Source organism: Notolabrus celidotus, chromosome 5 (genome assembly GCF_009762535.1).
Source record: "Notolabrus celidotus isolate fNotCel1 chromosome 5, fNotCel1.pri, whole genome shotgun sequence".
NCBI classification, from domain to species: domain Eukaryota; kingdom Metazoa; phylum Chordata; class Actinopteri; order Labriformes; family Labridae; genus Notolabrus; species Notolabrus celidotus.
Window position 1 is genome coordinate 24,732,117 of NC_048276.1, and position 15,301 is coordinate 24,747,417.

Genomic DNA, 15,301 nt, shown 5'->3' on the forward strand with positions numbered 1-15,301 from the left:
CTTCAAAACAGCGCTCAGGAACAGATGGGTGACATCACGGATACTACGTCCATATATTATAGAGTCTATGAGCGGTACAGAGTGATGCAGAGTTGGAATAACACCAAAATAATAATGGCTAGTGCTCCAGAAGAACCCCCGTCTATACACTACACATAAATCCAGAATTTGACCCCAAACATGCAAATCTCCCCTGTCGTGACATGACTACAAAACCACAAAGGACCTCGATGTTTTCTCACTAGGTGGGCTACAGAAACAGTGAAGAGACGTTTTACTTCTATGTTCTTAGTGTTTTAGGCTGGAGGATGACTGAAGTATGAATGTAAAGGAAAGGAAATGTGCTATTCATTATATGGGACCTTTACATCGTTTGCTGCAACATGACTTCAGTGGATGGCTACTTTGACTGGTGGCTGAAGGAACTAATAATCATTTCATTTATGCTTATTTGTATGACCTCACAAAAAGTGCTCTAACTGATAAATGAGGTAGTTCATATATTTGCTAATTATTGTAATTTTATATATCAGGCAAGCCTTCAGCCCAGTGATAGTCTCCAGACACAGCACTCTGTCTTCTTTGAACAGTGAGCAGAGATGTCAGACAGCAACAATCACGCGTTTTCTAAAACCCTTTTCATTCAGCATTCAAAATACAAATCACAAACACTGACTTTTACAAATGTAAACAACACAACATCAGCCAAACATAAAAATGAAAACCTTGAATTACAGTACAAACACAAGCTGCAAATGTCTTACTTTAAAAGGGAAAAGACAGCTGATGTTACACTTCTTAACATTATAAGGATCAAGTGACTGAACCAAAGTACCCAAATTTCTTTGTGGGTGTTTTGTGCAAGATGACACTACATGCAGTCTGTCATCAGCATATGAGGAACAATTTACACTGAAGTGTGGATGAAAGTCTAACAATGTCTGAAAAATGACAACCATCAAAAACCAAACAATGTACAGTGTATTTTACAAAAAAGACGTCCAAGTCTAAATCAGCTTGCATAAAGGTCACGGTGGTGTTGTCGTAAATGAACTACAGGAATGAGAACATCGAACAGAGCCACTTAAGATCTTTTTTACCCTTCAAGTGCCAAGAAAAAAAGATGTTTTCTGATTTGAACATATCCGTAGAGAAGAAGAAGAGGAACACAGAAAATCAAACATTTTCCTATTCATAAAAAAAGGTTTTCCTTTTAATTTTTTTTGCTAACCACTGCTAAGCATTGTGCTTTTTTTTTGCAAATGTCAAGACTGTCTGCAAAGTGAAAAAAATTATGTAAGCAGACAAATGCTTGACATGATTTGACTAGACATTTTTTTAAAGATCAAAAGTTTGAGACCCTTCATCCCTGTAGATTCATGAGGATGTGTATCTTTAACAGTTATGATCTGCAAACTATATTCTGTCCTTCAGTCTGAACTCCAGTGAAGCACTGAAAGACGTCTTATTTGTATAGGTAAATGTGTCTTTGGATCCGTTGTTTTCATCCCAGTCAAATCTTCATATTCTATTAGACGTGTGTCTGCATTCGTTTCTGCAGAGGTCTTGGGAGGTCTGAGTTCTGGGAAGAAGACTGAGAATTATGGGAGTAGGATGAGGCTGAGGTCTTGCTGTCTTTGTCGAACTGTACGAAGCCATCCTGTTTGCTGTAGCTGCTGACGCTGCTGTCACACTGCATGTCGATGAAGGAGCTGGAGTCGCTGAGTGAACTCCGCTGAAAGTCACGCTCACACAGTTCAATGGAGCTGCTGCCCATGCCCAGCATGAAGCGTTGGCTGTAGTCAAACAGGCAACTGGGACCGGCACCCAGGGTGTTGTAGATGTTGGTGAAAGACATGCCGGTGGGTACCCGTGGTTCGCTGTTGGCCATAGTTCCTTGGAGTGGGCTTCTAACCACGTCAGGTGTCCGGCTGGGGGCCATGGAAATTTTGGGGGTGGCGTTGTGGTCATCAAAGGTGTTGACACTGTAGTAGCCATTGGTGGGGTCCTTTTACATGCAAAAGAGGCAAGTAAGAGTTATAGTTCAAAATTCGTGCTTGAAGAAATAAAAAAGTATTATTCCTTGGATTCTTATTAGTGATGCATAGTTGTCCGATGAATCATTTTGAAGTCTGCACATAACTGTTTGACTTGCTATCTCTAATGTCTGCTACTGTGCAGTGAAATACAGCAATGGTGTCCATAGTGTACATAGGTGTCCAGTGATCATGTAAACCTGACAAGAACAGTGTTAACAGCGTGAGCAGTGTGACATGTTTCTCAAAAAAAGGACAAAAGAGCTGCAGGTTTTAATTTGAACCAAAGTCCATAAGGTAAGGACCTTAAACCTGTCTCACATTCAAATAATAAGAATGCACTACAGTGTACAGTCTACAATCCTCCTGCACAGCGCCTTTATGTTACTGTTTGTTTTTTCAATTTAGCAAGGCATGTGTATTTTCTCACTCTGTATTTAACATTGGTAGATCTAACACAGTAGCACTGCTATGTGACCATATCCTGCAGGGGTAAAGTAAGAGCTACTCATTAACTCTGCTAATAAAAAGCCCATTGGCTCCTTTCAGCTGAGCCATCAGAGTTTCAGAAAGGTTCCCTGCAGCTAGCATTTGAAATCAGTCACCGTAATGTGCTCGAACTCCTTTTCCTCTTGGAGAACTTCCAGCTGCTCCAGCACAGGCTCCCTCTGGAACTCACCACCGTCAATCTGCATTTTTAATCAGAATATTCAGCAGTTGTACATAGTATATATACACTGTACTAGACAGAAAAACAAAACATCACTTACCATTATCTGCTTCATGCTTGTATGCTCCTCGCTATCCCCGGCTTCACTGTGGTCTTCAGGGACAATCTCCACACAAATGTCACTTTTTGCAAACCCTGCTCCTACGAGATGTGGGGAGAAGGAGAGACAAAGCAGTGCAGTTGTTGGTAGAGGCTAGAAAACTCATCCCTGCATAGCGTGAATCTACACACTATTTCCGTCCAACTGCATCCTGACCTCAGCTCACTTACTGAGCACTATGATGAGCACTTTGTTTGTAGAGTCTATGCCGTTCACTTTGAAAATGATCTCCCTTCTCTTTGGCTGTTGAGCTAATTACCTGCAGTCCCAAAGGTAAAACAGGGCTAAGTGGTGAACCGTTATAAAGGTTTTATATAAAATTAGCCAGGCACAACTGTAAAGATTGCCTCAATGACAGTTTTCCAAGGTGCTTACTGAGCCATTCCAACACACCTTTCATTGGACCCACATCAGATATTACTTGCTATCTTTTTATCCATGCGAGAGAAACAAACCATCTGTGATTGATGAATAAGTCTCCTCTCTGTGTTCCTCCTGTAACTGTCATGTCAGTACACACAACCTATTGAGAAACGCACACACACATGCATGCACAAAGACCTTCTCAAGCACATCCAAGCTCTAAAATCATCCACTGAGGTGAGACCTTATCTGTTTCATATAAAAACACTTCTGCCACTATTTTGAAAGCTTGCAAAAAGTCCTGATGTTATTCAGGACCACATCATTTAAACCGTACTGATACATCATCAACAACAATCCTCCTTCACTGCTGATGACAACGCTGCAGACACTACAGGGGGAGGACAGGGTGCAAGTGTGTGTGTGTGCGTGTGTTTGTGCATTGCATTGCAAGCATTGTTTCTAATATTATTAGGATAGACAATTAATTAATATGAACTGATCCTCAAAGTCATTAAAGATTCATGTTTTTAATCACTTGACTGCACAAATCCCTATGATATGCTTCCTTGTTCATGGATCTTAAACTATGTGTGTCAGAAAAATGTAGAGGGGCCACAATAATATTTTAATTTCATACAAAGCACATCAAAAGGTCTGCTGCAACAAAGCAGCAGAGGAAGCATCTGCAATTACTGGTGATCATACTGTGATCATTCAAAAACTCATAACACTTACTCTCTGTCTTCACGTCTCTCTGGTGGGACAGGGACACAGTAAGAGAAGACATGACCAGATGGACATCCTCTGTAGAAAGTGACAAAACAACAGAGCAGTTCAGGGGGCAAAAAGGGGCAGGATTTACCTCCCCGTTTTTAACTAACCCCATGGGAGAAAAACATCAAAAACACTGCTTCTTTAAGCTTTAATGAAGTAAGACCTTACTTCTCTGGAATCTGGTAAAGCAGAAAGCCCCCAATGCCCCCAAAAGGATGGAGAGGGCGAGGAAAGCTCCCACTGCCACGCCAACGATGACAGCCAGACCAAGAGTCTCTGAATGAGCACAAATCAACATTTGAACATAAGTTAGTGTGCTCTTTCCATTTCTTTTCACACACACACACACGCAAACACATGGGTTTCAATCATGCTCAGAACCACTGACTATTCAGAAGCTCTCATAAGCTTGAATTGATGTAAGCATGATACGTTTTAAACCATCTATGGTCTCTGTCCAACATGTCTTGGTCCTCACCTTCTTCTTTGAGTCGTATGATCTCAGTGTCAGAGCCAAAGCTGTTCCACGCCGTGCAGTTGTAGATGGTTTGAAAATCTGCAGAGACGATGTTACTGATGGACAGAGTGGAGATCACTCCCTCCTCTGTCCTCACAGTTTCCACCGTGTAGCGACCTGCTGTCCCAGACTCCAAAATGGTCTCCTTCCAGGACCAGGCCTGATGAACACAAAGACAACATTTTGTAGGTCTCATATGGTGGTATTTTTAGCTGTTTAAAACATGTCCTAGTTGTCTTTTGAGCAAGGTTTTAAATACAGTTGCAAAAGATAGAACAGATTTAGTCTCTGTGGAGGATCTGCAGCCTCTCAGTTTCAAACCTCATTATCCATGAAGTGATCTGAGTGAGCAGGGATGTTATGTTAATGAGAATATAGTAACATGCATTCAGCACACTAGCCAAATTTCTTGGATGCAGAAACATTCAGTGAAAGCAAGTTTTAGTTAGTGTATTGAAAGTGACTCACGATGCGGTCAGGGGGAGGGGTACTGCGGATGAAGCACTTGATCTGACCCTTCTCTCCATCGAGGGCTTGCTGTGTCTGGGTGCTGGAGATGGCAGGAGGACCTGTAGGAGCACAGCAGTGGCAGACAGTCAGTTATTGCACCAAAGACCTTGCCATGCTCACAAAGGGGAATGACCACAGAGACAACAAGGCTTAGCTCTTGTTGACAGTAAAAGCTATGACATTATTTGCTGGTTTGATGTGAACTGGTGAAGGTTTTTGCAGATACAAAAAAGATGAACCTCTCGGTCTCCCCATGTCAGTCTACCCTGTTGGGCATTTGACTGACTGAGAAAGAAGCTGTCCATCTATCAAGGAATTGACAGATTCATTGATTTAAGTCATGACAGTTTGGAATAATCTCTTCAGAGAGGAGATAATGAAGTTGAAATAAGTCTTTCGAAATCAATGGTACTGTATGTTGCCTTAATAATTAATTGCAGTGCTGCAGTGTCATGCTAGACCAAGCAGCAACCTCCGGTCTCAAACGATGAAGCCCATGCGGAAGTGTTAGAAACTGCAATTCATCGAGACTGAATCAGATTGCATTGGACTGGACTGGACTGGACCAGACTGGACTGGGTTGGACTGGATTTGATCATCTTTATTGTCCCCAGGGGACAATTTAGTTTGCAGCAAAAGTCCACCCAGGCATCATATCACAACCATTGATTGTATAAAATATGGATGTAGTATCCGTGACGTCACCCATCTGTTCCCGAAGAGCTGTTTTGAGGCCAATTGGCGGCAGCAGCCATATTGCTGCTGTCGAGCTAGTGTGGTGGAGTTTGAGCCTCCTAGCCAACAGCTACAGTGTTCCTGCAGTCAGCTGTGCCTCTCATTGGAAGACTCTTTGTAATTGTTGCAATTATAATATTTGTATTTTTGTATCATAAATAGAGTATATGTTAAGGTTTTATATTTAGGTTGCATTTGTGTGTTTATAATGCACATGTATTATAAGTAGTTTTATTTTGAAGTTAGCGCTTTTATTTTGAAATGACATGTGAGTGAAGCGCTTCTGACATGCATGCTTCACAGCACAGGAGCACGGAGCATGAACATGTGTGAATATCGTCACCTCCTGAATATAGCATGCAGCCAACGTATTTTCATGGTGTAGTTGCAAACAAGCTGCAAATAAATCAGTAAAAGGAAAGCCACTTGTGTCTGTTGTGCTTGGAGGGAATTACACTCTTAATCTCAATATCTTCAAAATTGCCGCGTTAGAAATTTTTTTACCCCCCTCACAGTGGGAGTCGATCGAGAAATGAGCTGTCCAGACTACACTCGTCTTTTGTACCAGGCTGTAAACATGTTTATTTCTGCTGTAAAGATCGTCTTTTTCCCATTCATGTGTATGTGACTTCCAGTACTTCCGGAGCCAGCCTCAAGCGGATTCTCGATGAACTGCAGCTTTTAGCACTTCTGCATTGGACTCATATTTTTAGACCGGAGGTTGCCACTTGATCACAACTCAGGCATCCATAATAAACATTAATCCACAGATCTAATTGTAATGTGCACATGTGATACACATCAGTTTTACTTACCATTCACAGTAAGTGACACCTCCTTCTCGCCGGCCCCAACTCTGGGAACGACAGCTCGGCACACATACTTTCCAGCATCCTCCTGCTTCACTGCTTTCAAATGTAGAGTGTTTTTGTTGCTAAGCACCTGAGTTGTGAGAAAACAACAGTTTGATTTTCTATCTAGTTGAAGAACAGTTACACTAAGACTGAATTTTGCAGGATTTAAGGTGCTTTACACAGAAAAAAACAATGTTTGACAACTTGCATTGTAAAGAGATGACAAACTGTGGAAGGCTGTGTTTAGTTTTTTTTATATGCAACACATCAGTGAAAGCACTACAGATGAACTCTGCTCTGCTATCTCTCCTGTGCACTCTCTGTTGGGTACCAAAGAGAAACTTTTATCACTCCTCAGGGAAGAATTTTCTTCCTGTAAACTAGCACAAAACACTGTCTGACAGTTTAGTTTCGGAAATTGTAGCGAGTATAACACCATCATTACTTTGTTTTATACTATGAGGAAAACAACAATTGGCATATTAAAGAAATGCACATTACTGTAACAAGCATCTTATATCATTTTACCCCAAAATAGCATTTGACCCAAAGTCTACTTAAGGAGAGATAAGTGGAGTCTGCGTAGGTCGACTGTAAGGGACAGTTACAGGATTGTCCAGTGTCTGGTCCAGAACTGAGTTTTAAACTCTTCCAGTGTTTATAGTACAGCTGTGTTAAATACTTGACTCTGATTAGTCAGAACTCCTTTGCAACATTCTGCTATTTCTCAATACCAGACAGAGAAAAGGCAGGAGCGGTTACAGGCACAAAAATTCAGAGAAATCTACTAAAGTTAAAATGAGACATGAAGTTACTGAACAGAGCATAATATGGGATACTGCAGTGTTTAAGGTCTGATGAATAAGGAATTAAAAGTCAGACGCTGACAGTGAGGAGACAGAAAAACTCAATTATGCTGCGCTGATTCATGTGGTCCTTTTCATCGTGTTTTACCTCACCATCCGTGACTGTGTTACAATGTTACAATAGGGCGCCTCTGAAAGGGAAGCGTAAAGGACTATGGAGCTCTGTATCAAATTAAAATCAGACATTTGAAATGTTTTTTTGCAGCTGTACATTTTTCTTTAGTGTCAAGGTTCTGAAATCATCACCCCTTGCAGTTGTATTTTATATGCAGAAATCTGAGGAGTGATGATACATCTTTAATCCTCCAGCTGAGGTCTGCAGGCTGAAGCTGGGAGGTGGTGGGGCTAAGATATGAGAGCAGTACTGGTACAGGAGATCAGGAGCAATCACAGGGCAGAGACCAGAAATCTGTCAGTGCATATAGACCCACAAATTGTGAGGACATGTTTGTCAGGTGTTTGTGAAAATGATGCATGTCAAGTGTGTAATCGGAGCAGTTTGAGTTGCCTGTCTGAAATAGCTGGAAGGCATCAATCCATTTGTGTACACGTCCAATTTAGTAATACATACCACTCCAGAGCCACGTTTCATCCATACTATGGTGAGGGAAGGGTTTCCAGTCCAAGCACAGTTAAAAACTGCATCAGATCCCAGGTCTACCTGCAGAGACTGAGGCTCCGCCTCCATTCTGGGTCCAACTGGGAAGAGATCATTTGAAGGTCAACACATTTAAGAAGATCACAAAACTAAATGAAAATAATTATAAAGCCCAGCAGAAGCTCAAGCAGGAGGAGTGTTTTCATTTCACGTCAATACATTTGTTCATTTCTGTTTTCATTTATCTCATTTTCTGTCATATTCTCTTCAGCCTCTGATTATATTTTCAAAGTTTTTGTGTTCACTGCTTATCTGGATTGCAGCTGATAGGACTGTGCATCACTTGACCTCACTATCTGCTCTGTCTGAAGGTCTATTTCACAAAGCACATTGTCCCTATGGAGCTCAACTCTGTCCACACATAGACAATGAGCTGAATGAGTGTATTGTGAAGCCCATTCATGACAGATGTCATACAAATTTCACTGAGTCAGCAAGAAAAAGCAGCTAATTCAAATAAAGAGTACCTTGTGTGTAACGGCCCCAGACCGTCTCCACGAATTTAGAAAAGTGTGTCCGTGGGGATGAGTCCCTCACAGCTGCTGCCTGATTGATTTAAATCCTGTTGGTAACATTTAGAGTAATGTTTTATGTACAGATGCACAACCCCAGTTCCATAAGAGGTTGGACGTAGTGTTAATGTTGATAAAACTGAGTTAGATTTTTTGAAAATCATTTAAAATGTACATTAAATTGAAAATAGTGCTGAAACATCTTATTGTTTTCTAAAAAATATATGCTCTTTTAAAATTTGATGCCAGCAACACATTCCAAAACATTTGGTGACAGGAATGACAACTTACTGAAAAAGTTGTCTAAAAAAACAACCTGGACGAACATCTCCCAACTAATTAGATTGACATGAAACAGGTTAGCAACATGACTGGGTATAGAAAAGAAATCCAGACAGGCTGAGGCTCTCAGAAGTAAAGAGATTCACCGCTCTGTGAGACACTGCGTGAGAAAATAATTCAACAGTTCCAGAATAACAGTTCCTCAAAGTATAATGACAAAGAATTAGTGGATTTCATCATCTACAGTACATAACATCATTAAAAGATTCAGATAATCTGGAGACATCTCTTCACAAAAGGGACAAGGACAGCAACCAATACTGGATGGTTGTAATCTTCAGGCCCTCAGTTGGCTCTGCATTAAAAACAGACATGACTTTGAACAAATTTACAGGTTTTGGAGCAACATATGCTGGAATCCAGACAATGACTTTTTCAGGGAAGGCCTTACATAATATAACAAGACAACACAAAACCACATTCTGCATGTATTACAACAGCATTGCTCCGTAGTTGTGAGGGGCACTCAGTTTGGGAAATAAGGTGAGATAATCATCGCAGTGGAGGGTCAGGTGTGTGTGCCTGATTGCCCTTAATTTGAAGCAGGTGTGGGAAGCTTATACTCTTGGGCTCCAGTTCCCTGTGCTGACTCATTAGCTAAATATCTGAGGTAGTGAGATGGTGCGCCTTGTGTTTTCAGTTATAGCAGGTCTGCATACGCACATTTGTCTTCTGTGCGTTATCATTCGATTGCCAGTTCCTTAAAGGAAAAATAGTGTTTTGACACTGGGGCCCAATCTCAATGTCCTCCCTAAGCCCTGAGCCCTGAGCCCTTCTTGACTTAATTAACGTCACCTGGAAAGTGATTGAGGGAAGGAGGCTGTAAGGGCTCAAACTGTAGAACTGGGAATGGGACAGCACTTCTCACGTGACCTGCATGACATCACCAGGTCACCTTAGCAGTGTTAGGAATTTTTATTGCACAATTCTTACTTTCCTCAAATTCAAGGCGCGTAAGGGACGGACTGACTGCCATGTGATCCAGGCCCTTACCGTACAGACTGCTTAACCACAACATTTAAAATATATAAACAGGCTATATAACTATAAATATATAAATTATACTGTTTAAACATATATGTGAAGATAAATAGATTAAGGCTGTTTTCTATATTTATACTCTCATGCAAACTTTTTTCCTGTAAATTTTGTTGCAACTTTCATGCTTTTTTTTTACCGTCGCACTTTTTTAAATTTTCATGTAGCGGTGCTCGTTTACCTTTCCATGCTCGCGGGCTTCCTCTGGGAATCCCGTGTTTCACGTCACAATGCTATGAACTCTGGGTAATTCCCTTATGCTAAGTCTGCAAAAATGCCCACTTACGGAAAGTGGGCATAAAGGGCTCAAGAAGTCTGAGAGAGATCCCTCACACACTTGATGATTTGACAGCGGGACAGCCCTAAACCCTCACTGACTTAGCGGGAATGCGCCTCAAAGTCAGTGAGTGCTTGAGGGTGGACATTGAGATTGGACCTGGGTCTCTTTTCAACCCCAACCCCAAGTTTGGCACCTTTGGCCACCTTTCTGTTTTGTATAAGGAGTTATTCCTGGCTTTGGTTTCTTGTCAGTGGCACAGCAGCAGTAGTTTTGTTTATCTTTTTCTGAGTTTTGTTTTTTTGGGCTTGATATTATTTGGTATTTTCCCTCTCCCCTTCTTATCACTTGCAATTTTGTGGTTGTTCCTTTGGGATAATTTTAAAACCCCTTGGTCCACAACGTTGTCCCAATTCCCCCCGTCCCTGACATCAGTAGAAGAGACTGGGTGATAAAGTAGCCCACCTGCAGTCAGGACTTGTCACCCAATGAAAACATTTGGCGCATAATAAAACAAAAATACAGCCAAAGAAACCATGAACTGTTGAGCAGCTGAATTTCTCTATCAGGCAAGAGTGGGATCACATTTAAATATTCCCCCAGGCAAAGAGACACTTTTGCATTTCCATTTAACTACTCCGTGGTGTGTTTTACTCTTTTGCATGGGGTTTGTGAATTAGACAGCATCTTTGTCTCATTCTCACACTGCTGCCCAATCCTTTTGTGAATGCTTTACTGTATATGCATCATATCACAGAGCCTCTGCCTTCAGTTGGGGATGAACATATCTGCCTGTCTTCAGTAACATCCTTTATAAAATCACTGAGGTTGATTTAGTCCTCTTGCAGTTCAGTTTTATATCAGGTGAGCTACACAAAGGAGGAGTGTCATTATGGACTCATGAACCTGGTAACAAATGACGTCTATAACTTTTACAGACCTTTAACAGAGATGGAATTTGTGTAATATTAGAAAGGAAAGGTTGCTTTGCAGTAATGCTTTTACAGTCAGATGAACTGTGATTAACCCCAGTTCTGTTGCCTCTAAGTCTAAAACAGGAGAGGAGAATGTTGTAAAGATAGCTTGGTTTCAGGGGCTGATCAGGTTTGTTAGTGTCTCACCAGACTCTGCTCGTCTCCAGAGGATTCTTTGAGGGTTTTTTTTTTTTCCTCCAAGAGTTTCTCCCGAAATATCTTTGTTTAGTGTTGTGGGAACCAGATTCATCCTCTGATGCAGATCTGGACTAATGTAATCCATCAATCGCTTCTTCACCAAGACTTCCCCTAATGGAATCTAGACTCCACTGGGGAGCATACTATCCTGCTCTTGGCCTTACTGGAACATTTTGGATACACACAGACATAATGATAGGGTCTAATCCCAAAAGACATCATACATTTCTCATCCTTTTCATGCTTCTACAATAAAAAACTGATGATAAGGTCTCTCTTGATTGAACATACTCTTTGAGGAACTGGATTTATTCAATCATACATTTCTAACAGGAATGGTGATTAAAGTCTGAGTGGGCTGATAGCATCTCTCACTTTCCCTACAATCTGTAATTCTAATATCAAACGTTCTGGCTTTAGTGACACTTAATAGTAAAGATGACTTACAGTAGACATCCACGTTCCTGCTGATGTTGGTGTTACCCAGCGCATTGGTTACCTCACAGGAAACAGGCTCAGTGAAAAAGGAATGATCCACAAGAACCTCATAGGTGTCACCTGACATGTCTGGAATCACATTTCCTCCTTTAGCCCATCTGAAATCAACAAAGACAGAGTACCACAGAACATATGTGGGCTTACAAAAGAATCAACAGCCCATCCATGTCAGCCATTCATTTGTCCCAAAATAATTGAACAAGAAAAATTGCATAGCTGGATTCCAACCAATAAGACAGCCTCACATTGCTCCTTCACACCAAGAAAAAGTTAATATTTACTAACAGTTGAATAACTCATAAAAGTTTCAGGTATCTTATACCTAGTACATCACATCATAGTCAGTTTTACAGGCCTAAAAGAAATGAAACTCTGTCTACCTAAATAACCTTTTATGGTAAGATATACACACAAGCTGAGATTAAAACAAACAAATATAGTGTATATGTAAAAAAGAGGATAAGAGAAAAGGAAAATGTCAGAAGGCTTACCTTTTGTAGATGACAGGTGGGTTGGCTTTGGCAGCGCAGTGGAATTTAACCAGGTTTCCCTCCAAAACAGGCTGCGGCTCAACGGTGAGATTGACAACGGGAAGGTCTGAGAGAAAGGGATAAGAGACAAAGCAGCCAGCAGGGACTTGAACATTATTTTAAAAGTCATTCATAGGCATCTACCATAAGGAGACTCTCTATCCTCCCAGCCGGTAAATCATCAGTATCATGTTGTCATTTCTGCAGTGACAAAAGATATGCAGTGATAATTCAGATTTTCTCAGCATACATTTATTGAAAAAGGAACCTCAGTGTGTCACACAAACCAAGAACTTCTGCATCACCACACTCCTATCCAATTATCCATCGGGCTATTTAAACGTAGCTTTGGTGTGTGGTGCAAAGAAGTCATCCAGACTTCACTGAAGGCCTTCAGCTTTCCCTTGTTTTTCCAACACTGTAGAGACTCGCAAGATTGTATTAATCTGATGTTACTTTCTGGCAAACACAGACAGGTTGGGGTCAGGTGATGTGAGAGGTCAAGGACAAACAGAGCAGGTCCAGACTGTACTCTATATTTTAATATTAACAAAGTCCCAACATCATGACAGGATAAGATCTAGTCCCATCTTATAGACAGGACTCAGTCTCCACCATAAGCAGAACTTTGCAGCATTTAGCAAGTTACGGCGGCAAAGGAAAAACTTCCTTTAACAGGCAGAAACCTCAAGCAGAACCAGACTCATGTTAGACAACGATCTGCCGCAACTGAATTGGAGTTGGAGGGATAGAGGGAGATTAAGAGGGAGAGAGAGATGATAGAGGTGAGACGGATAGTAGTAGTTGTAGCAGCTGGAGTCTGGCACGTTCACAGCAGCAGGCCATCTACGTCAGCGATCCAGAGGAACCTATTCGACACAAAGGAGCTCAGGGACTCCAGTTAGGTCTATGGGTAGTAACTTTTGCATGTCTTCCCCCACTCTCCACTCCTCACATTTCCTGTCTCTCTTCAGCTATCCTGTCAATAGGCAAAAAAATTACCCACCTGCCCCCTAAAAAAGAAATAATTTGAAGTGGCGGCACTGCATACCAGAGCGTACCACTTAAAGCACTGTATGTGACAAAAACACATGTTATTCAAAACAAAAGGAGATCATTCTCTAAATTATTTTAAAATGTCACCTCTTTGTCTGTTTATTGTATACGTTTGTGAGGAGTGTTAGGAAATACTAAGAGGAAAAAGAGAGTGGATGACATGAAGAACAGGGTCAAGGGTTGAAATCAAACCCAGGGTCCCTGGGTTGAGGACTTTGTCTTAATATGGGGTGCACTTTCTACTGGCTGGCCTCCCAATCTATTGCCCATTTTTACATCATAGATCTCATGAATGTCTGAAGTGCTGAAGGGAATGTGAAGTGATTGAAAGAAGTACTAAAATTGATTTAATAATTATTTGCTGGGACTGAAGTCAGCCAATTTTAGAACCTCTATCTGCTATCCTTATAAAAAGATATTGCAGCAGACAACTATTTTGGGCCTCCCCTGCAGCATGGGGATGTACAGATAAAGGGTGTACTATTATTCCAACAAAGAATTCTCAGTTTGAACCATCTATATTCATATCTGTTCATGGAGACTACAGGCAGTGTTGGGGCAATAACGGTGATACAAACAGTATTGTTAGAGGTGTAAGTCTTCTTAACTCTTAGTAGCTTGGAGGCAGTGTTCCCATTTTGTGAATCAATAGCCTCACTGTTCTGTTGCTGAAGGAGTGTAGCTCATCCACACAAGCTACATTTTACAAAAACGAAGATGATGATCAGCTGACCATGTGTGTTCTGAAATAAGTCTGTTAAAGACCTGGTGACAGGAGCTGAAATGTGGATGTGTAATACCTACCTGCTTCTGACTGACAGAAACATTCACTGTGTTATTTTCTGACAAATTTTAACACTAAATTGTGTTATTCCCTCTCACTTGTGGTGCTAAACTCTATCATTCACAGTGTTTTTTATGACTTCTGAAAGTTTATCACTGTATTTTAAACTCCACAAATCCCCTGTGGATGTTTTCAGCTGAGCTCAAAAGCTTGTGTCTGACTCTCCAAACTTGCTTTGTTACTTCTTTGTGTTTATCTGCCTCCTCTGTCTCATCTACTTTCCTCACATGGATACAGTTTGAAGCAAGCACTTACACCACATGCTTTCTTTGGGCCATCTGAAATGCACTAACAGTTGAGTGGAAATCACATAAATTGGTGTATAAAACTACCAGCAGTGCCATTGTCTGAAGCTACTTTCATGGCATGAGATAGGACTGATAATCCCAAATTACAGTCACTATGAAGATGGCACAGTCTGTCTCTGGATAGTAGGATGTCCATTTTTAAAGCATTATAAGAGAATTTAGGACCAAAGTTAGAACAAGCTTCTTTAAATTGTTCTTTCTGCTTTACACACCCATCCGCCATAACATTATGATCTCCTTCTCATTGTGAAGCCCTCCTCTCATCAGCTCAGGGCTGTTTGACCCTGACCCCTCTAGAACTCCGAAGGTGTGCTGCTGGCAAAAAGATGTTAGCAGCAGATCCTTTAAGTCTTGGAAGTTGTGAGGTGGGGCCTCCGTGGATTGGACTTGCTGTGATCAAGCAATCACAGTCGCTTTATTGGACTGAAATGGGGAATTTGGCTTTCACCAGTTTTCCTTCCTTGGATCACTTTTTGTTGGTGCTGACCCCTGCAGGCCGGTAACACCCGACAAGAGCCATAGTTCAGCAGATGCCCTGACTCGATCTTTTAGCCCTTCTCTGAAACACTGTGATCCTC

At 41.2% G+C, this 15,301-nt stretch overlaps 1 protein-coding gene across 1 annotated transcript in view; it reads right to left on the reverse strand.

Annotated features, from left to right (window-relative positions):
* Positions 1 to 621: 621 nt before the first annotated feature.
* LOC117812278 (kin of IRRE-like protein 3) overlaps positions 622 to 15,301 on the reverse strand; it is a 65,913-nt gene continuing 51,233 nt past the window's right edge. Inside the window, exons 6-16 of the mRNA XM_034682951.1 lie at positions 12,477 to 12,582; positions 11,935 to 12,083; positions 8,060 to 8,187; positions 6,584 to 6,710; positions 4,992 to 5,092; positions 4,485 to 4,683; positions 4,175 to 4,282; positions 3,968 to 4,036; positions 2,807 to 2,907; positions 2,642 to 2,725; positions 622 to 2,008 (exon numbers count right to left, since the gene is read on the reverse strand). Coding sequence (XP_034538842.1) covers positions 1,532 to 2,008; positions 2,642 to 2,725; positions 2,807 to 2,907; positions 3,968 to 4,036; positions 4,175 to 4,282; positions 4,485 to 4,683; positions 4,992 to 5,092; positions 6,584 to 6,710; positions 8,060 to 8,187; positions 11,935 to 12,083; positions 12,477 to 12,582 — 1,649 coding nt within the window. The 3' untranslated portion in view covers positions 622 to 1,531. The remainder of the gene's footprint in view (positions 2,009 to 2,641; positions 2,726 to 2,806; positions 2,908 to 3,967; positions 4,037 to 4,174; positions 4,283 to 4,484; positions 4,684 to 4,991; positions 5,093 to 6,583; positions 6,711 to 8,059; positions 8,188 to 11,934; positions 12,084 to 12,476; positions 12,583 to 15,301) is intronic.